The sequence below is a fragment of the Manis javanica genome, chromosome 9, assembly GCF_040802235.1.
Source record: "Manis javanica isolate MJ-LG chromosome 9, MJ_LKY, whole genome shotgun sequence".
Classification (NCBI taxonomy): domain Eukaryota; kingdom Metazoa; phylum Chordata; class Mammalia; order Pholidota; family Manidae; genus Manis; species Manis javanica.
This window is the reverse complement of record NC_133164.1, coordinates 117714048-117737343: the sequence shown is the minus strand read 5'-3', so window position 1 is coordinate 117737343 and position 23296 is coordinate 117714048. Positions and strand designations below refer to the sequence as shown.

At 39.3% G+C, this 23296-nt stretch overlaps 2 protein-coding genes across 8 annotated transcripts in view; one reads left to right on the top strand and one right to left on the bottom strand.

Moving 5' to 3' along the window:
- The window catches only part of CCDC102B (coiled-coil domain containing 102B), a 296555-nt gene extending 291668 nt beyond the window's left edge, over positions 1-4887 (bottom strand). For all 4 annotated transcript variants that reach the window (XM_073213201.1, XM_073213202.1, XM_073213204.1 and 1 more), the window contains exons 1-2: positions 4750-4887; positions 1940-2079 (exon numbers count right to left, since the gene is read on the bottom strand). In XM_073213201.1, coding sequence (XP_073069302.1) covers positions 1940-1956 — 17 coding nt within the window. In that variant the 5' untranslated portion in view covers positions 1957-2079; positions 4750-4887. The remainder of the gene's footprint in view (positions 1-1939; positions 2080-4749) is intronic.
- A 119-nt stretch (positions 4888-5006) lies between these two features.
- Positions 5007-23296, top strand: part of TMX3 (thioredoxin related transmembrane protein 3) — a 38958-nt gene continuing 20668 nt past the window's right edge. For 2 of the 4 annotated variants that reach the window (XR_001852149.3, XM_017653506.3), the window contains exons 1-6: positions 5007-5249; positions 6052-6106; positions 12004-12043; positions 13603-13726; positions 20798-20843; positions 22175-22255. Coding sequence is in view for 2 of the 4 variants with exons in the window: in XM_017653506.3 (XP_017508995.3) it covers positions 5018-5249; positions 6052-6106; positions 12004-12043; positions 13603-13726; positions 20798-20843; positions 22175-22255 (578 nt within the window). In the remaining 2 variants the exon portion in view is untranslated. Of the gene's footprint in view, positions 5250-5830; positions 5942-6051; positions 6107-12003; positions 12044-13602; positions 13727-20797; positions 20844-22174; positions 22256-23296 lie in introns of those variants that run through there. The other 2 variants (XM_017653507.3, XM_073213205.1) reach the window with 2 other exon arrangements.

Below are 23296 nucleotides of genomic sequence, written 5' to 3'. Positions count from 1 at the left end.
TCAGTCGAAGGGGATTCTGAGCATCCACTTTTGCTAATATTGAAAGCAGCAACTAGGAACTGTTTTAGCCGCCTGCTATCAGTTTGCACTTCTGATTTTGCTGGTTCCTGACCTTCCGGTTCTATCATTTCTAGTTTGCAATGGAAAGTCTTGTCAGCAACTGATTTCGAAGCTTGTGTTACTTCAAACCAAGATTACCTTGGCAATCACTTCTGAATCAATAGTTCACTTCCATCCCCGTTATCAGAATCATCTTTTTCTTTGTAAACAATGCCTAAGACATATTTTTAGTAAAGAATGAGTCAGAAGCCTTCTAAGAAATCCCACCTCTAATGACAACTGTACTAAAACTAATGCTAAGGAAGACTGTTAGGACTCCAAATAACAATACGTATAAATCTATAATTTATTAGAGGAGCAGATACAATATAACAACAGTCTTGAAGTAAGGATTTAGTTCACTGTCATAGGCTTCCTGCAGCAAAGAGCCTGGGGAGATCTAGTCCAAGCTTCTCTCTTCCACAGGGTCATGGTTGTTAAGCATTTTTTCTCTTGAATGAAGAACTACATGTACATAAAACACCTTAGAACTAGGTGTTCCTTGGGAGCTCAAGAAGCTGGCTGGATTTTAAAATATTTTGCTGGTCACATATGCATATTCCTGATACAAAATCAGCCTCAATGTAGAGTTCTCTCAAGAAAACTGGATGCAAATCATAAATCTCTTAAAAATAATGCTGACAAACCACCCCAAAACTTGTTGGACAAATTTTTAGAAAAGCAACATTATTAATTAGCATTTTTCAAGTACTGGTATCAGAGGACAGTGCCATGCAGGAACTCTGATAATGTCTTAATTTCAGGCTTAATTAATTTCAGAACTGCTGAAAATTAACCTGCACAAAACATCATGTTGAAGAGCTGTGCTTCCTTTTCTAGTTTACTATTCAGATTGGGGGGTCGATATGCACCAAATTCTTTTACTGTATTAACTAAAATGATTAAATATTTTTCATCTTTTACCTGTTACTGTGTGGAAAATTTACACTAATTTCCCCCCCTAATGTTAAATGTTTGCTTTTCTGGGGAAAAACCCCAATTTTATCTTTGTTGGTGCATGGCTAGATTTGGTATGATAATATTTTATTTGGAATTTTTTCCCATTTTTTGTTCATGGATGAATTGACCGATATAACTCTTTTTTCACACATGCCTTCACTGGCTTTGTTACCAGCTTATATAAGTTTATACCATATATATCTTATTGAGCAAACTGGGGAGTGTTCCCTATTTTTCTGTTATCTGGAAGAGTTTGTAACAGTTTTTTTTTTCATAGAACTTGGATAACACATTTTTCTTATGAAAATTCCAAACTTCTGATTCAATTCCTTATAATGGCTTTCCAATTATTACTATTTTAGTTCTTGAATCAATCTTGGTTTTATAAACTTTTGATTTTAAGTTTTCATATATACTGTGATAAAGCTGTTTATCTTTTTAACCTCTGCTGCCTATGTATCTATACACTTTTTTGTCCTAACATTATTAACACTATTATAATGAATAAACGTAGTGACATCAAAATACAACTGACTGTCCTCGCATTATCCCTTTAACCATTTTTCTGTGTGAGTATTCTTCTCCTGTCCCTGTATGACAATTCTAACAAGCCCATTTGAATAATGGATAGTTCTAGCTAACTTGAAGTTGCAAACATAATCTAATAATGTACATACAGTCTTAGTACTAATTAAAATTCTGAACTGGATTTACTAACAAAAATGTTTCCCTTTCCCCTCACAGAGACTGGTTTAGGCAGTGGGATAGAGGGTCTTGATTACCCTCTCTTTTTTGCCTACCCAGCTAATTAACTGGGACTTTACTCTCATAAGATGGGGTATAGGAAGGAAGAATGGAATAAGTGCAGGAGCTGTCTTACCTGAACTGGTCCAACATTAAACTGCCTTCCACATTTCTGGCCCTGAAGGATGATTCAGCCTGCCTCTTGGAAGATGTTTTCTGAATGCTTTAGATGTTTTCTCATTTCTTCACTCTTTCTCATGTACTTTCACTCTATTTCTGAATTCACAATAACAAGAAATTTGTCCATTTTATTCATTGCTTCAAAAGACACCTTGGAACTTCTTTGAGTATCCCTACTGTACCCCTTTTTTCCCTCTCCCTAAATGAGTTAATGTATGTAAAGCACTTAGAACACTACCTGACTGTACATATGCCATACAAGCAATGCCTCTTACATCCAATTAGGAAATGAACCATGCGAGGGTCTACTTTGTTCAACGCTATGTTCTCAGTGCACAGGACATTTTCTGGCCCAATAAAATACAACAAATGTCCTTGTTTCTCTTTCATGCTTTCCTCGTTTTTCTGTTGTTTCCCTCACTTCTTAGAATTTAGTTCATGAAGTTTCATTCTTTTTTCATTCCAAAATAGAAAGCATTTAAATCCATAAACTTCTGTGAATGCATAGATTTTACTGCATTACAGTTTTATAAGGCATGTTTTCTCTCTTTTCTGTGTACAGTTCAGTTCCTATTATTACATTTCACAAAGATGATGTTTATTAGTGAATCTTTAAATTTCCAGAGTGGAGAGATATTTTTATCCTGCTACAGATTTATAATCTAATTGTGCTGTGGTGAGAGAACATATTAATACATTTTCTTCAGTATGTAGAAACTTGCTTTAGGCTATGCTAGGTACATGATTTTCTTTTACCTCTTTCAGGTGTGCTAGAGAAGAGCATGCACTCCCTACTCATTGAGTGCAACATTGCATACATGTCCACTTTGTTTTTAAACTTTCATTTTCAGCACCTCTGTACATTCTTCAAAATATATGGAGGACTCTAGAAGCTTTTTTTGTTAAAATGAGAGTTGTATCTATCAATACTTAAAAAAGTAGAAATTCTGAGACATTTAAAACTAAGTAATGTCACAAAATTAACTATAAAACCATTGCATACTATCATGAAATAACAATTAAAAATTTTGACTTCTATTCCTAGATTTTTTTTAACCTCTTTTATTTTACACAAAGCAATCTAAAAGTGAATGGTATTTTTCTCGATTTATTTTCTCTCAATACCACTAAATAAGATCTGCAGGCCAGAGCAACAGCATAACCTGGGAACTTGTGAGAAGTGCAAACGCATGCCGACTAGCTCAGATCCTGTAAGGAGTGGGCGTAAACTGTGTTTTATCAAGTTTTCAGTAACTAAGTACAACTTGAGACGCAGTTTAACACTGTATAATGATCACCTTTCCATTAAAAACTTATTGCTTTATTTTTATTTATAAACCCTACTGCTAGGGTATAGATACCAAAAAGTACACAAACTGTAAAAGCATAGTTCAATGCATTTTCATAAAGTGAACACATCTATGGTACCAGCATTCAGATAAAAAAAACCAAGCCTTACCTGCACCCCTGACTTTTAACACTATTAATTAATTTGCCTGTTTTTAAGTTTATGCACATAAAATCATACACCTTTCTTTGTTTTTTTGTTTCTTTTGCTTAACACTTTGTTCATGATATGTACCCATGCACTTATCTATGCAAAAGTACATTATCATTGCTCTATAGTATTCTGCTATAGGAGTACAGCACAACTTAGCCATTCTATTGATAGACATTTGTTTCGTTTTCCACAATTGCAAACAGATCTACTATAGACATTCTTGCACATGCCTTTTAGTGAGGATGGGTATGCATAATATACAAGGTATATATAATATGTAGTTCATGTGAAAGGTTTTTTTTTTAAAAAAAACACTGTTCCATTCAATACAGAACCTTTCCAGGGAAATTGCGCAAACATTGTACCATTAGCCAAAACTGAATGACTGAAAATGGAGATGGGCAAGAGGGAGGGAGATAATTCTAGGGCAGAGAGAAACCCTGAGAAGTGGAGTGGTATTACAGAAAGAACACCAGCTCTGGAGCTGAGACATTGTTTCCTATAGCAACTCCGTCATTTCTAGCTAATAAGCAAATTACCTTCTTTGAGCCCCTGGATCCTCATCTGTCTTTCCTACTTCGAGAACTTTTGAGAAGTAAATATTTATGGATGTTAAAACTTTTAGAACAAACGAGTATGCTCAACTAAAAAATGTATTTGAATCTGCTGCACGCCGGCACTGCATACTATGCTGCATGTTCATAGAGGGGAGGAAGTCTAGGGCTTGCTCTCAGATTGTAATATAATCTTTCCATGGTTAGGAATAGCAATGTTTTGTGGGATTTCTGCCTGTTGGGATTTTGAACGTACGGTGAACCAGCTGACATCATAAGCCACTTTTTTTCATAACAAAGGTTCAGTAATAGATTTACTCTAAATTCTCCGGTATTTTACGTCCTATAAAGAGTTCATCTAAGTCAGATGTGGTGGCTGCTGTAGGAAGCAACCTGTAGAGCTATAAAGCTTTTTGCAAACCATTGTTGGTTCGTACGGGGAAAAAAAGACAGCAATATAGTAATGTTGCTTTTTCCAAAAACATTCGGAAAACCTATCCTATGATCAACTTCCCTTTCTCAGGTTTCAATGGAAACAGTTTTTTAAAAGGGACTCCTTTGGTTGGAATAAACGCATTAATGGAGCTTACTACTAGAACAGACCTCCCGTGTTAGGAACAGGTTCAAATAGACTCCAACTGACTGTGGAAAACACGTGGCGGGTCACGCGGCCCTGCAGCCGCCCATCCTTCCCCCACCACGGACACCCACCTCTGTCCAGGAATTTTAGCGCTCACGCATGCAAGCACCAAGTGAAAGCTCTGCAGAATTCAACCCAGAGCTGCGGGGCGGGGGTTTATCTGACAGTTTGCTCTAAGTTTACCGGGGACGGTATTCAACTTCCCAGAGACGCACCCAACCCGCACACACCGCTCCGCCCACGGGAAGGCGGCCACAGGCCAGGTTCCCACGCTCCGCGACGCACTCCAGAGCGCGGCGGCCGGGAAGAGGCGACTGCGCAGGCGCTCCAGGCCCGCGCATGCTCAGCGCCGGAGACCCGCGAGGCCCTGGGAAGGAACAGAGGCGGCCTGCCCCGCCCCCGCTGTCCGCGCCGCGTCTCTTTTCCGCACCCCGAGAGCCTCGCTTCCCTTTCCGGGAGCGCAGGCGGCGGCCGCTGGTGACTCTCCTCCAGGCAGAGCCGGGTCCGCATTCTCCGGCGACGATCATGGCAGCTGGGAGACGCGGGGCCAGCTTGCGGCTCTGCGCCACGGGTAAGGGCCCAGGCCTGGGTGGGGACAGGCCGTGGGGTCCGCCGAGGTGTTCCGCCCCTGCCGGGCCCTCCTCACCGAACGACGCCCAAGGGTCCCTGCGCGGGGGATCAGGGCCGGGCCGGGGAAATGCGTCCTCCTCCCTGATTCTCCGCTGAGGGTGGCAGGAAGTTCCAGTTGCTCTGGTCCCACTGACAGGCGTCAGGGACGCCACCTACCGAACTTGGCGACGTTTTTGGTTTTAGGTTCCGAGTCTTGTCACTTTCACTTCCTCCCCCCACGGCCCCCTGGGCTTAAGAGGAATGGCCAAGCAACCGTTCAGTGCGAGGCACCCTGTAATGACTGTGCAATAAGGCACTGTTTGTATTAGGTGTATCTCACTTTTGTTTCTATCTATAAATTTGGTGAAATAAAGCTAATAGTATTTTGAATGGCATTTGGAGTTGCTACTGAGGGATCATTGCTGCTACAGTAAAATTAGAAGAACGGTTTCTATCTCTACTCTAAAATGGTAAAAAGGAAAATGGGATAAGAGTAAAAATGTTGTAAAAGAACCTCTGTCTTAGATTTACTCTCCTCCGTAGAACTTGCCTGATACAATGTAATTGCATGCAGAATAAATATGTATTAGATGGAAGAACTACATATATCTTTGCATCATTTGTCCTCTGAAACAAATCATGATGGATTTTATGGTAGGTTATAAAAAATCAAAAACACTTTATGGATGACTAAGCATGTAGTACAAGCCGAATGAGAAGTCAGCATTTATTGTATACATTTTGTCTTTTTCTTTTTTTTTCAGTTTTTTTACTTGATATGGCTTTCTGTAAAGTATTTGTAGAAGATTTAGATGAATCGTGAGTATATATATCTTAAACAGTACTTCAATTTCTTCTAACTCTGGTGTTACCTATTTGCATGGATCTAATCTTTTAACAATAGAAACAGTACATGACCAATGCTTATACAGCACTCATTTTGTTTTGGAAGTTGTCCTAAGGGCTATATATGTACAAAAAGGGGTTATGCTCCAAGTGTTTTCTAATAGTTCCATATTCTGTTCCATTATTTTTCTTCGTGTTTGTAATGTTTTTCTGCTCATATCACTACTGAGCAGGTGCTGGAATTCAGTAGCCATATTATATATTTATCTTTGCAGTACCATAGCATTAATTGACCACAAAGACTTGCCTATGGTAGGTGAGGAGTCCTGCTCTAGACCAGAATCCTATGTGTGATCCTTCAGGCCTGGCCATAGGCAACGACAAGGCTTTTCCTGGCAGGCGTCCAGGGGGAAGCTGTCCTCCCCAGACCAGACTTGGAGCACAGCCAGTTCAGTGCCGTCTCTGCGGAGAGTTGTAGCAATAGACTCAGTCCCCCTTGGCCAGCCATGCTCATAAGCACATCTGCATACCTAGCCAGTTGCCTCTTCCGGAGGCCTCCTTACTGGGGGCCTCGCCTAAAGGAGTTTTTAGGCACCTCTGCTGAGATCTCCTTGTCTAGGGGTTCAGCTGAAACCCTTTTCCCCACCCGGACTCAGAACCTTTCTGCACTTGTCCGTGCCCCACTCCCTTCCCTTGCGTACGGGTCTGTAAGGCAGCAGAAGCTGTTGCTCGGTGCTCCGCTGCCTGAGATGAATCTCCTCGTCTCTGCTGCATCTACCTGACTTGCCTGCTGCTGCTCCACTGGGAGAAATGACCCTGAGGAGCTGGTGCCTTTTTTTTTTGACTCTTGGCTCGCACTGTCACAGTAAGTGAATAAAGCCTTGATTGTTTTCTGTTTGGCTTGTTGTCCTAACTAACCACCTCTACATGACCGAACTGGTACAGCAGCAAAGCGGTCAGGTACGTACAGCGTGGCTCTTGAGGAGTGAGAAGCCTGGGGGTCTGCAGAGCGCTTCCCCGGCTGGGTTCATGGGCACTGGTGAGGGCTAGGGACTTTTTGATTCTGAGGAGAACTGTCCTTAATAGTGAGGTAATCTTGTTAAATTTAGTGGTGTTTTGAGGAGTGTGTCACAGACCCTTACAATGCCGTAATGGGTGACTTTGAGGAGGGAGAGGATAAGCATGCATAGACACCCAGACCTTCGCCTCCCTCAGCTGGGTGCTAGAGGCTGTAGCAGCCCTGCAAGCCACACAGGTGATCCCTTGGGTGTACAGCAAGGAATTAGGAACAGTGGATAATGAGACTGTTAACAGGCTCAGATGGTGGGGTTGCCCTTAGTGCTCCTGCTTGTTACCAGACCTGGTTAAGCCTCACAAAGTCAGTTCCATTGTTGTGTGACCTTAAATAACAAATTTCCAGACCTTTGACAAGGTGTTAGGTTAAGACCTCTTGTCCCCAGGGCTAGCTGGAGGACCTATGCCAGGGTCAGAGTTCATTGGGGAGGTGGGGAGAATGGCACTTCTTGGGCCTTTTGGATATCAGTGCACCGGCGAGTGTGATTCCTGGGGCCCCTGCTACCAGAAGGAAGCGAATAATCCAGTGCTCTTTAGTCTTGATGTAAAGACCGGTTCCAGTAAGTACCCTTGCCCCGGCCTGGTTCTGGCTGAGTACTTACAAGCCCCAACTGCTGAAAGTATATTGGTGTAGATGTACATCTATGTGTACACCCGCTCACCTTTTTCCCCAGGCCCCAGTGTGAATTGCTGCAATTAAGGCCATCTTAGTGAAGCATGTGGAAGACCTTACTGGAGCATGTGAACCTATGTGGCTACCAGTTCCTAGTACCATTGCCTCCCAAAAACAGTATCGGCTGTGTGGCAAGTAAACAAATAACTGTCCTGACTGCTAGGCTGAAGCAAGACAAAGTGCTCTGTGAGACAGTTTCTCCATCAGGAGCCTGTCCGGCCTGGGAAAAAGGCCTTGGGTTCCAGGAGACTTGCCCTTGGTTCTGGGTGCCTCGATACCATAGTGCTGCTCTTGACACAGGTGATAACTGGCATCATGAAGAGGCTACCGGGGGGAGCTTGGTTAGAAGCGACTGACATCACAAATGCCTTCTCCAGCATCCCTCTCGGGGCCGGTCAGCACTGATCAGGATCGACTTTCTTCACGTGGACGAATTCTGGCGCACCTGGAATATCCTTCTACAAAGGCTTCCTCAACTCCCCGCCTGTCCACTATCAGTGGGTCTGGAAAAAGTCTGCTCCTAGGCAGAATGTTGGCTTTCCATGTTGATGACAGCCTCCTGGAGGCCTAAGTGAGGGCGCTGCCCTGCAAGGACTGGCTGCCATAATGACTCACAGTGGCAACCCAGCTGGGCCGTTAACACAGACAAGGGTCAAGGACCTAGTACCCAACTGAAATTCCTGGCATGATCTGGGAAGTGGTATCGCATCTCATTCCAGAGGAGGTCATTACCAAACTTCTGGACCTTTCTGACCCCAAAAATAAAAAATGAGGCTCAGGGACTGGTGGGCCTATTTGGCTACTAATGCTGTAACATAAGCTATGTGAGGATCTTGATGGTACCCATCTACCAGGCCACAGGAAAGGCTGCTGCCTGTGAATGGGCCCCCAAACAGGATACCCTGGAGGCCTTCCAGCAGGCCACCAGGCTGCTGCCCTACTAATCCACATCTGTCATTTTGAATTACATGTCTCAGCAACCTGTCAGTTCACTGCCCGGAGCTTATGGCAGAAGGACAATGCCATAGGCCAGCATGGACCCATAAGCTCCCCAAGTTGCCTGAAAGGTACATGCCCTTTGAAAGACAATTACTCCCTTTGGGGGACCAGTGCTGTAGTCAGTTCACAAGCAAAAAATACAGTCATGTAGGTGAAGAACAGCAGCTCTGAATCTCTCGTGAAGTGGAAATGGCTCTTACAGGAGCCCAGTTGGAGTCTTGTAACTCCGTGGAAAGATCTCAGAGGGCCCCTCCACCTTCCAGGAATAACACCCAAGGGGCCCCTGCCTCATCTGGCCCCTTCTGGAACACTCATGGACCTGCTTCCCTGTTAGTTCCTCCTGGTTAACTTGTGTTGGGGTGGATTTGAGTGCGGCTACCATCCAACCTGAGAGAGACCTGTCCTTTACCGAACCTGGTAAAGGACCCTTGCACAATGGCAGTTCCATGCAGTGTGGAAGACTGTGAGATTATCTGCCCCACTGTTTCTCCATCTTCGACTCTTTGCTCTAGCCTGGCAAATAAATCCTGCAGTATTTTTGTTGTGTTGGGCTGTAGGTCATGGCTTGGCCATTTGGTTGTGTGGCATATAAAACAGGACCTCCTATGGAGGTGAGACTTGGATAAAGACCATTTCTGCTCTTAATAACTGTTTTGATGCCTATGTGAATGTTCATCAGAAAGGCCTCTATGCTGACAGGGGGAAACATAACCAATGAGCATATTATACTTACTAGGTAAACTGGAAGCTAAATTGTTCTTCACCCCACAGCAAGCAGATGGGCAGCTAATTGTTTCCTGGGTCCATAAAGAGGATGGCCCATGGAAATTCAGACATCGTCCGAGATTGGGCTGAGATTGGCGTCCGAGGTGGCGCAGGCCACCTCTGGTGTGAGAAGACACCACAACAGCGTGAGAAAGCTCCAGCTTGTCAGCCCCTGGTCAGGGTTGGTAGTGCTGTGCAACGTCAGAACTGCTTTAAGCCAGTGGGCCAGGCCCCTCGGCCCATCCTTAGTGTCCTGCTGGAACCTGATTGCAGTCAGCACCGTCTTTGGGTTTGGCCCAGCTTTCCCATGCTTTCCACTGACTCTGGCCACACTCTCCAGACCCTGCAAGACCATATTTTTTCCTGTTCAGGTTCCCTAGTAATGGCCCTGGATTTGCATCCCATGCTGTCCCTCCGTGTCACGCCTGATCCCCAGGATGGTTGAGCATCTGAATGAACAAGCAAAGGATAGGCCTAATCAGATAATGGCAGGGGGCAGGATTACCCCAGCCTGGACTGCACATTCAGGCGAGCAGCGGCGGGACTCTGCGGCAGCTCCTCAGTCGGGTCCTGCATGTTTGACCAGGTTCCTGCCCCCTTCCTTCAGCTGTATGCCCTTTTACAATTACTGACTCTTTGGTGTCCTTCCGGGACCCTGTAAGGGATTTGCATACCCCTCAACTCCCCTAGAGACGTAGATGGAATATGAAGAAGGCTATTAAACGTTAAGGAGTGGAAGGCAGTACCTCCTCCTCATGCCACTGCCTCAGGCATAATGACCATCAGGTGTCCCGTTCAACAATTTGCTTGGGGAGCTGTGCCAGTTTACCTTGGTAGCCCCATGGGATAGTTACCAGCATATGAAAGAGAACTTTTACTGAACTGAAAGGAACAAAGCTAGAAGATTTGGGTTCACCAGCTTGGGGGGTTGATTAAGGGTGCTCTCCTTCCCACGGTGCGGGACAGGTCGTCAGTGCCACAGCTGATAGATGTGGGCATCTTTGGACCTGAGATCAGAATAGGGTGTACGTTCTCTTTGCCTTAACTATAGGTTTAAGAATCTTCCCCATAGAGCACTTTTATCATTCGTCCAGTATAGACTAAACATGATCACTGTTCAAGGCACTAGGAGATGAAGCAAATATACTTGATTAGCATATTTATGGTTGGATATGTAAGTGACTTCAGAATATGTGGAAACTGATAATCATACAGAGGATAGAGATAATATGGAGAGAGTGTTTCTAGCTGTGAGGAATTTAGGAAGGCATTATGGAGTAAGCGATGCTTTCAGTTGGACAGGATTTGAACATGAAAGAGTAGAAAGTCAAGTGAACATTGTGAACTTAGCTGTGATAAATAGTTTGATTGGAAATCAGAGGGTGCTTACATTTGAGGGGAAGAAAAGTTGAGCCAGGTAAGTGTAGCAGTTTGTACTTTTTTTGGTAGGTGGCCAGAGGGGCCTAGAGGTGTCAAATACGAGTAACAAAATCAGAACTGTGTTTTAGGAAAATTTTTTGCAGGTGTGGTGTCAGGTTGCCCTAAAGCACCCCCAGGTTTGGTGATTGACGAGGAGCAGTCACAGGACTCAGCCTACCTTTGAGGTCACAGCCATGATTTATGGCACTGAAAGGACAGAAAGCAAAATCGACAAAGGGAAAAAGCACATTGGCGTGAATTCCAGCGGCAATCAGGACAGGTTTTCAGGAGTCCTCTCCCAGTAGGGTCACGTCGGACATGCTCCATTCCTCTGTCGGGAGTTGTGACCATTTGTGTGAAATGTTATTTATCAAGGAAGCTCGTTAAAGACTCAGTAGTTGGGGATTTTTATTGGGGGTTGGTCATGTAATCACCCCTCTTCTGGTGTGTACCAAAATTTCACACTCCCTTTTTATGATGAAAGTAGCTGTTCATCATAAAACCGCCTTGTTTGCACAGTGTAGGAACAATGAGCCACTCTTATCAGGAAGTGGGAACCTGCCTGAAATCCTAGTTCCCAGATGTCAGCGGAGGGCCGATCTTGCAAGTCGACCTTGGTGAGAATAGCAGCTTCTGCTCCTTTGTTGACTGCGATGCACAGGTGCAAGCGCAGCGGAGCAGCTAAGAGCAGACGCATGCATCTGTGTTTCTCTCAAGTCCCACTTTAATTTTTTTGATTCTTTACTCCTAATTACTTTAACAGTCTGTTAAGGTGTTTAATGGATAAGATTTACAGGTCACTGAGTAAAAATTTTAAAAATTTATTGAAAGAATTTGTTCTATGCTCCTATATTTATCAACTTATTATTCCCACCTGTACAATTGTAAAGTAGAAACAAACATATAATCAAAGATTTATTTTCTTATTTTTGTTTTTAAGGTTTAAAGACAATCGAAAAGATGATATTTGGCTTGTGGATGTGAGTATATAAATTTTTTGTACTGATTAACTACTCCTACCTTTTAAGTATTATTTTCTAATCTCCTCCACACAAATATGGTAATACAGTTGACCCTTAAATAACATAGTTTGAACTGCACAGGTCTATTTATACATGGATTTTTTTTTCAATGAATATACTGGAAAGTCTTTGGAGATTTGCAACAATTGGAAAAGTATTTTTTCTAGCTTTATTGTAAGAATACAGTATACATATAAGAATACATATAACATACAAAATATGTATCAATTGACTAATCATGTTATCAGTAAGGCTTCCAGTCAACAGTAGGCTATTAGTAATTAAGTTTTGGGGAGTGAAAAGTTATAATGCAGATTTTCGACTGCCCAGGGTTCAGTGCCCCACACCCCTACAGTGTTGTTCAAGGGTCAGCTGCCATGTAGTTAGTACCTATGTGTATTACTTAATTTTTCTCAGGTAGTACTATTTGGGTTTTTGTATTTAAATGAACCTCAGAACCTTAAGTTCCCTTGCAAGAGAACCTGTTTTAATGAAATTTTGATGAGGTTTCCTTGTGGATTATGTCTCAGAGAGATTATGGTGTGATTTTATTACAGAATGTATTCTTGTTTTCTCATATTGTCCAAGAGATTGAATATGTTAATAGCAATTGACAATCAAAACCATATTTTCATCTTAATAGGGAACAAAATCAAATTTTCATTTTCCTTCCTTGCTCTCAAGTTTGAAGTGTATTTAAGTCTTGGAATTCCTTTAACATGTCCTTTAACATGGTAAAAAAGAAGCATGGCACCAAAGGAGATGGAGGAGGAAGAGCCCAGTTGACAGTTACTAAAGCCAGGCAAGGGGGCGTGAGGACTCACTGTTGAATTCTTTCTCTCTCCTTTTGTGTATGTTTAACATTTCCATACAATAATGTTAAAAAATAGATAAATCTTATTTCATGAAAGTACAACAAGCAGTCTGTTAAACCCTTTAACTAGAGGAGTGTAAGTACTGTCCCTCCGTCTTGTGCTTCTGCAGGAAGGGGAAGAACTGTGGTTTTAGACTAATTCACCTGACTTGTCCCCGTGCAGACCAACCATCTCATGACCTCCCGTGTCTTACCAATGGTCAGGCTTAAAGTAGCAAAGGCACCTCTTGTGATTTTCGTATTACAATTTTTCTATTGTAACTTACTATGATTCTCTGTTTTTATAATAGAAACAGATTGATGTTTATCATTAACAATGAAAGGGTGTGTGTATTTGGTGATTTCGTTTTATGTATAACAGATGCTCAACTTTGAAACAAAGACTTTTTATTGTAAATTATATATCTATTTTAAGTAGGTATCAGTAGTCATTTTAAATGAAGTAGTGTCTGTGGAAGTATGTACTAGGGGTTTATCTAGGCTTATGTGTGTGTGTTTTATCTCTTATTATGTAACCACTTTAAAAAATTAGACATTGTTGACTGAAACAGGTTATTATCATCAGAGCCTTTACTCAAAGAAATTCTTTAAAAATTTGATAGCCACAATATTTTAGTGCCTGTCTTTTTTTTTTTTTAATAAGTTTTATGCACCATGGTGTGGCCATTGTAAAAAACTGGAACCAATTTGGAATGAAGTTGCTGTTGAGATGAAAAGCATTGGCTCTCCAGTCAAAGTTGGAAAGATGGACGCTACTTCCTACTCTAGTAAGCATTTACTCAGTTTACTGTTTTACTGTTCCAATAATAAAAATGTTTTAATTGCATGAAGCAGTATTCAAGGTAGGATGAAGAAATATTCTTATTGTTTGTTATGTAAAATTCAAGTTATTTTAATAATACAAGACTGTATACAGTTCATGAGTGAAGTGAATTAGCCATTGAATGTGTAATATGCAGAATATGGTAATCTTATGCCTAACGTAGATGTAGAAGAAGGCCTCGTTACTCCTTTGAATCCACTTGAGTCATCAGTTTACCTGAGGCATCTAAGAAATTCAAGTGTTGCTCTGTGAATTAAGAATGAGTCTTTCGTCTGAGTAACCGAAGATGGCCTGGTAGAGGACTGAAGGGGGGCTTGAGAGGGGAGATGAGCGTGGGTGAATACAAGCGAGGATCAGGAATATACTCACATCAGAGCGTGTATTAAAGCACAGCCTTAGAGGTGAAAATGAGCTTAATAAGTGCACAGACAGTAGAACGTCTTAAAGCAGAGGTTGGCACACTGCAGCCCATGGGTGAAATCTGGGCCACTGCCCGTGTTGTGAATAGAACTCTATTGGACACACCACTATTACAGATAATAGTGAACACATTTGTTTACTATTATCCGTGACTGTTTCTGTGTTCCAGCGGTAGAGTTGAGTAATTCTAACAAAGATTATATGCCCCAAAGCCTAAATATTTATTATCTGAACTTTTAAAGAAAATGTTTTATTCATTCCTGACTTAAAGGATTTGAGAAGAGAAATTAGGTTTACCGAAGCGTGCAGTATCATAGACACGTGGAAGGAGTGTGGCGTTGGAAAGCAGAGCTGGATTCGCATCCTGGCTCTGCCTGCTGCCTTCGCAGTGTAGCACGGGGAAAGTTTCTTAACATCTCTGAGCTTTGTCCATGTTGGCAAAAATTTATTGCCAAGTGCCTTTATTGGTTACTTTTGAGATTTGAATGAAGTAGCACATGTCCAGTCCCTTGTGGTATAAATATAGATTCTCTTTCCCTTTAATCAATGAGGAAAATGGAAAGATGTAATGCATATTTCTTTTAGGAAATCAGGATACAACTTTGCAACAAGACAGATCTGTGCTTTAATCCAACTCTGCCATGTCCTACCCTTGTGAGTTGGGGAAGTGTTTTTTAGTTTCCATATCTATAAGTGGGAGAGTGGTAATCCTGAGGATTGCATTAATATTTCATATTCAAAATACTTAGTGCAGTGGCTAGCACATCTAAGATGCTAAGGGATAAGACTAGATTTTAAGGGTCTCCCAAGTCAGACAGAGTGTTTGGATTTTATCAGTTGTCAACGAAGAGGTAATATACATTTTTGAGAAGTCAAATGACTTGATAAAAATGTTTCTGGAAGCAACATGTAGGATGGAAAAGAAGAGCAGTTGGAGACAAGATCATCTAAGTTGACTCTTGTATGCATCTTGGTGTAGAATGCTATTCGAGGATGAAATCACAGATGTGATAGAGCAGCTCTGTGGAATAGAGAAGAACCATCAAAACAAAAGTATAGGATTCTTAGCATAGCTACTGGACTGCACCACTGCCGATTATATGGAAGAAAGAGTGATTACCTTAACTGTGTGTGTTTCATGTTAGCAACTATTTTGAATTTATGTTATTTTGCTTTATTAAAGTTTGGGCACAGGGAACTACTGTGCAGGTGAGGTGTGAGATGTTAGAGCAGGAATTATTGAGTCACACACATGAGTGATTGAGACTTTGAAGGAGAAGAGAGCAGTTGGCACAAGAGAGAATAATATGCTTGAATAGTTATTGAAATAAGCTTTTAACAATGTTTAAGAAATTATTCCTTTCAGCTGTTGTTCATAAAAGTGTTCTTATGTCTGGAATATATGTTGCTATGTACGTTGATTAAACATGTTACACATACATTCATTCATATTCATTCAATCAGATTTGCTAACTGTGTGTCAAGCCCTGTACCAGTCTCTAGAGATTAAAGAAATATGAAAACAAATGCTTCTCATTTTCGAAATGCTTATAGTCTAATAGAGGAATAAAGATGAACAAGCCACCAGGTGCAATAAAGTCTTAAAACATGGCCAATTCTTGTGATCATTTGAGTCATTCAATGGAGTAATACAGTAAAAAAAAAATGCATAAAGAAATGTGGAAGTATAAACAAAACTAGTCAATGAGAAAAACAATACCTGTAAATCAGTAAAAATCTTACCAATGAATTACTCTTGTGATGCTACAGTGATAATAGTTTACATTAACTCAAATTATTTTTTATAGTGTATGATTCATTAGTTTATTATTCAGTATGTATTGTATGTCCCTGTGTGCCACTGTTTATTCGGTGGCATTGTGATCAGGGAAAAAATAGCTAAGACTTTGTTCCTGAGTGGCTTAGAGAACAAAGTGTTTTAAGTGCTGTGATCAAAAAACAATGTCCTTACAGTTCTTAAGACTTCAGTTACAGTTTGTAGCTTTTTAAGTACTCTATAGTGGGACTTATTTAATTTGATATAAACCATTAAAAGGTTAAGTTTTTGCCTCTGATATATGATTGGTATAGATTTTATCTCTTGTTCATTAAGCATTGTGTTATACATTTTGTTGAATTAATAGGACAAATCCCTCCCCCGACCCCCACTCTGTCAAAGATGCATAGCACGTATTTCAAGCAAACCATCCAGCCTTGGGGAAAGAAAAGGGGAACAGGTATTCACTTTACCCTTTGGATGTGAAATACTAAACATCTCCCTTTCTCAACCTGATCCTCAACCTGCAAGTGATGCTCGCTTGTAAATCCTTGTGACTATTTAATTATACACACAGAGTTTATTGAAAAGTCATTCTTTTGTCAAAAAGTTGGAGAGTCCATATTCATTCAGCAGATACTTAATGAGTGCTTACCGTATGTCAGGATATGCCAGGCACATTCTAGGCATTGGTGATAAGTCAGTGGGCAAAACAGACCAACTTCTACTCTCATGGAGTTTATATTCCTGTGGGGAGAGACAGACAGTAACCAGTAAGCTTAAGTAAACTGTCTGGTGTTAGATTGCATTTGATGTCCATGATGGATGCACTTTCCACGTTGTTATAAAATCGAGGAGGTTTTTGTGTGCTGTGGAGAGAAAGAATTATTTTCCTAGTATTAAATAAAATTATTCAGAACCTACTGTCTAGAGATTACAAATAGATTTTTGGCATATAATTCTTAAAGGTTCCTTTAATACTTCAAGGAACTCTAATACAGGCATTTTAATAGAACATGGAATCAAACAGGTAAAGGAATGAATTTTTAAAGCTGTCGGTCCACATGAGTGTGTGTCTGACTGTAGAGTCATGCGGGGTTGGCTGTTTGGTAGGTGCTCTTTCATGCCCATCGGTCACTTCTCAGCATTTAGTCTGCAGCCTACCTGCAGTAGGATTACCTGGGTGCTCAGTATAAATCCAGATTCCGAAGACCCACTCCTGCCCAACCAAACAAAAATCTTTGAGGCTGGGCCCCAAGAATCTGTTTTTGGCATGATTTAAGGTGGCTCTGCTGTATGCTGAAGTTGGAGAACCTCAGAGTGAGGTTGTCATCTTCCCTTTCATCTGTTCACGTGCTGAGATGCCTTTGTGTCGTGACACATGGCAGTTACACTTGTCATGGTGAACATTTAGTATGTGTATCATTGATGAATCACTAAGGTGTTTATCTGAAACCAATGTGATATTGTATATAAACTATATTTCAGTTAAAAGCAACTTAAAAATAAATCACAAATCCAATAAAAAATTAGGTGTTATTTTCATGGATAGGTAGTTATTAATAGGATTGGATTTTGGGGTGGGATAGAATTATCCAGTGACCAAGTGTAGGAAATCTCTTACAGTATTTGAAGGTAGCTTATTTTTCAAGCTGTAATTGCAGAGATTGGAAGCAAATGCCATCACAGTCCAACCATTTCTGTGTATAGAATTATTGAAGTAGAGAAATTTGAATTGCTATTTATCTTACCCTGTGCATTTAGAATTGTACCAAAAACTTCTTGACACATGGTTTTAACTAATACTATAATCAATATAAAAATGTTGCATAACATCTAATGTGAATTCAGGTATGTAATTTTACCTTTTTTGTACATTTCCCTTCAAAAATGAGCACTCAAATTGTTTCTTATCCAGAAATTAAAATATGTTATGATGCTACCTGTAGTGGTATATTGATTTCTATTATGAAATCACTGAAATTCTATTTATTCCTCAGTGTAAGTGTGATATCATTTTATGATAAAGATCATGTCTTACCTCTCTGAGATGTATAAACTTCCAACAGCATTTAGCCAAAACATTCTTACTCTGATTTCCTTTTCATAGATCATATTTGTAAATTAGTTTTACCTTCCCAGGTTATAAGATCATTTGGTCAATGACTCTATTTCAGGGTTGCTCAGCTTCAGCAGTATTGACATTGTGGGTCAGATAATTCTTTGGGGGGTTCCTCTGCACTGTAGGGCGTTTAGCAGGATGCCTGGTGACCTACTAGACACCGTTAGCACCCTTCTCCACCCCCCACCCCCCAAGTTACAGCAACCAAAATTGCCTCCACGTGTTGCTCAGTGTCTCCCGGAAAGCAGAACTGCCCACAGACCACCACTACATTTATTCCCTTTCCATGTTAGATACTTAGAGACAGTCAATAAATACTAAGAAAAAAAATCATAGTTTTAGCTAAAAAGGACTTCAGATTAAGCCTTAACTCCTCACTTCCATCCTCCCTGCCATTGTTTAGATGAAGTAGCAGAAGGTAATTGGAGGTGAAATGACTAATTTTACACCAAAGTTCGAGGCAACATTAGGCCCAGAATCCAAGGTCACAGCATGATTCACATCCAAGCCTGTCTCTACCATCAAGCTGTTATCATTCAAGCAGAAATCAGAAATTGAATACAGGGCTTCATGTTTAATCTCATTTATGAGTATTTAAAATTACAAAATTTCAGGAGAAGTTATTCATGTTATAAATGGGTTCTTCAATTTGTGAAACAATTGATCTATTTTCTAAATTAACGATTCTTTTCTAATAAAAAATTTAAACTTAGACTTGATTTTCAATCTCAGCCCTGCTACCTAAACAATGTTTGCTCTCAAACAAGTTACCAAATCTTCCCATGTATTAATATTTAAAAAATAAGTTAGCAATCTTCTGCCCCCTCACAAAACTGTATGTTGAGTTGTAGTTGAAGATATATTAAAGCCAGTTATAAGATATTCTACATGTACTAGTTCTTATTAAAATATCTGTACATTGATTTGTCAGCAAATAATTAATAATGAGATCAGGATTAAGAACAGAAAGAAAATGAACCAAACATTTGATGGTATCTATCTATATGCCAGAATCTCTTAGGTTCTTTCCCACATGTTTTCTCATTTTAAAATCCACCCATAGCCCTACAAGATGAGTGGTATTCTCAGAAGGGAAAGCGGGATCGGAGAAGGAACTTATCTAGAGCTGCGTAGATGGTAAATGGAGAAGCCAGTATCCTAACCTGGGTCATTACATGCCTGTAACCCATGTTTTGTGTGTGTGTGTTTTCGTATTTTACAACCATTTTCTTCTAGGGAAATCTAAGTTTTAAGTTTCAGGAGTCATTGTCAATTGAAATTAGACAGCAATAAAGGTTAATGCTCAAGGAGCCAGGGGACTCTAGAGTGGGTAGTATTCTACATCTCCAACTTAACAGATGTGAAAACTGAGGTCAAGGAAATGAAGTGATGGGGTTAAATGTGGAGCTGGGATTTTCTCTCTGAAGCCTATTGTGAGAACCATAACATCAGGCTGTAAATTACCCCATTGTATTTTCCCATTGGTTGTGTAGTTCATTTTCTTTGAGTCGTTTTACAATAAATTACATAAAGAGTTGTAACGGGATATGCCCCCCCCACCTCCAGTCAATTACATTAGTCTTACACTTTGGCAGTTTTTAATGAGTTTTAGTTGAAAGTAATAAGGGCTTGTATTTTTCTTCCTCCTTAATTGAGGGGAGGGGGCATTAAGAACCTACTTTATTCATATAATCTCCCCCAAATCATTTCTGTTTCTACTCAGAAGTAGTTTCTTTACACCCAGCTGTGGTAAGCAAATACCCTAGAAATAAGGAAAATTAACAAAGGGAGAGCTCATATGAGTAAATACAGTATACTCTGCACGTACTAGTATAGTTGTGTAAATATGTTGTATATTGTCTAATAACTGGGAATATTTAATTTCTTCTTTTCCTGTCCTAGTTGTCTTGAATCTGTAATATAATGTAAAGTAATGTAGTCTTTGCTACAGTGATTCTCTACCTCCTCAGTCCTGATTTTACATTGTTTTCATTTTCGTTGCTTCTTTCCCTCAAAAATATACCATCATAGCAACTGTATCTCACTTTAACGTGAGGATTTCAGAATAATCTTTGAGATAATTGGAGTTATTCTAGGTTTAAGGAGAAACTTTTGAAACAAGTAGATAAAGTTACTTTTACATCATATATTGACTGCAGAAATTAGTTTTGCAAATATGACTTATGTTTTTAAAATTAAAATTAATGCATTTCTTTTATCCTCAGAAAACACTAAAGGATAGAGATGGGCTTGTGCTTTTTTTTTTAAGAGTAATTGAGACCTAGAAGAAATACTTGTCCTAGAAAATGAAATCAAATGAGAAGTAATACTTTAACTATAGATATATATATTTTATAAAATATAATTATAAAATATATATATTATAACATATATATTTTAACAATAGTATCTTTTAAAATAAGTACTTTAGAGATAAGATTTTAACTTTTTTTGCCATTTATTTATTTTGTCATAGCGGTTTGTGCAGGCCATAGGTTAGATTATTAAGTAGTAGCTTTGTACAAGAATGCCATGTTTTTTCTTTTTGTGTGTTTATATTCCTTTCTTAAGACTTAAGAACAATGTATCTATATGGGTTCATATAACCCTCTATATTTTTTTAAGTAAAAGGCTCATTTACTACCTAGTTTCTCATTTAAAAAAATTTAGAATTATTTATTCTTTTTCTTATCAAGGCATTGCTTCAGAGTTTGGAGTTCGAGGTTATCCAACAATTAAGCTGTAAGTTGAGTGTTGTATGTTTATATGTGTATTTTTATTAGTTCACTCTACTTACGTCTTATTATATTAATTTCTAGTAGCTTCCTTGGAGGCTTAAAGATTTGGGTTCAGCAGTTTTTTGTAGGTGATCAAAGGACAGGGGCTGTATCTTTATGTTTTTCTTTGTGTTTAAGTAATGCGGTGTTCATGGCTAATCCCTAACCTATTTTGAGTGCTTACTGTATGGCAGGCACTGTCCAGAACAAGGTGTACATGTGTGCAGTACAAAGGGTCTTTTACTCTTGTGGAGATCAAGGGTGCAGTTTGCTTTATCATGTGAATTATGTCTCCTAATGAATTTTCCATTTCTACAATTAAATACTTACTAGAGATGAAATATATACAGAGAATCATTGACAGGTGTTAATTCTAATCAGTATGTTTTGATGCAGTCTAATGTAGAGGGCTTCAGTTGGGAGAAATTGTGTGATAATTCTAAAGGATTTATTACATAATTATATAATATAATCATGAATTTATTGAATTTTCTCATGAGCTCCATCCTTATTTTGGTAATATGGGAGTTTAGAAATTATTTTTAAATTTATTTTTGTAACAAACTAAGTTTTTATTTCAGTATTTTAAAATCTCAAACTTCACAGTTTCACTAATTCTAGTTAAATTTTATTTCTTGGGTTTTGTGCTGAACTTGCTCCTTCCCACACTTTTAAAAAAAATTTGCTAAGTTCTTTCACTTTCTTGTGTTAAGTAAACTAACCTTTCTATTAGTTCTGTGTAAATATAGATGTTCTATTTTGCTTTGACAGTTTTTTTCTATCATCTCAGTTAGTTGGACACAGAATTCATTGGCAGAATTTTGGAAAATTACCTAATTTCATAGAAGTGTTCTGTTCACTGTTTTACTCTGTAAGTTTAGAGTATCTATCAAGTAACTATTATGTTGTATTGCTTAAAATTCATTTTATCTGTACCAAAATACTTTCAATTCCCTGTCCTTTTACTCATCTTATAATAGAAAGTGAAAATTATAGTGCTTTGACAAGCTGTTTAATGTGTAGGTTATTCATTTTTCAGAAGGTATAGACACAATGCAGCTATCAAACACAGAGTAAAATATTTTCATGTAATTTTAATAAAACACAGCCTTTTTCTTTATATTTTGAGTTGTTGGTCCCCTGAAGACAGTTGTGTATTGTATTTACAGTTATGCTACTTTTAAAACTCCTGCATTTACTGTTTCACATTGTAATTTTAGTTACAAAAGAGTGATTAGCATTAAGTACTGTAGCAGTTGTAATAATGCAGGCTTTTGCCTTTTTTTTTTTTTTAAGATTAAAGGGGGACTTGGCATATAATTATAGAGGACCACGAACTAAAGATGATATTATTGAGTTTGCTCACAGAGTATCTGGGTAAGTTCTTACTGGGAAAGGCCTTTTTTATGATATTAATACCTGAAAATTAAATGTATTTTGAAAGACCATACTGAATGCACATTTTTTAAGGACTTAACCTAAATAAAATTTGTCTGTTTATTATCGGATTATATAGCAAAGGGAACCCTGAAAGGGAGAAAAGGGACCATGATTTCTATTTCATACTCACTAATCTCACATTTACATTCATTGAATGTGAAGGTTTTTTTCTCCCTTTGGATTTGTAATACATTTTCAGAATTTGATTACTTCTAACAACTTTGTGAAATCTTAATTTTTACTTTATTTTATTATAATTTTGCTTCTGTAGTGCATGGCTCACATTGGCTGGCTTTTCTTCTTACCAAATTTCAGAGTTTTAAAGAAAGCTCCACAATCTAGTCCTGCATCGCCTTGGGCTGCAGGCCCTGGCCTGTGATACTGGAAAATGCCTTGCAGATACAGCTGAAGTACTTTTCCTGATGCTGCTTTATGCCAACTGTGTGGTACTGGTGCACATCATGCTTAGAATATGATACAGTTAGAACCCAGACATTTGTTTGAGCTACAAATCTCTGAGGTTTTACTGATAAGGAAAGAAAATCTTGCATAAGCATTTCCTGGTGGCTTGAATGTGGTGATTTTGTTTTTTTAATCTACACCCTTCTGGAATATAAAGAAAGTTGATGCTTGTAATTATTTAATGTGATTATGTGGAACTTCTTGAAGAGAACATTAATCAAGATAAGTTAGCCTATACAGACATACCTTGTTTTATTGTGCTTTACTGCACTTTGCAGATAACTTTTTTTTTTTTACAAATCGGACGTTTATGGTAACCCAGCACTGAGCAAGTCTGTTATCAGCTTTATTTTTGCAGCAGCAGTTGCCCACTTCGTATCTCTCTGTGTCACATTTTGGTAATTGCCACAATAATTCAGACTTTTTCATTATACATGTGTCATGGTCACTTGTGATCAGTGAGTATGATTTATTGAAAGCTCAGATGACAGCATTTTTCAGCAAGAAAGTCTTTTT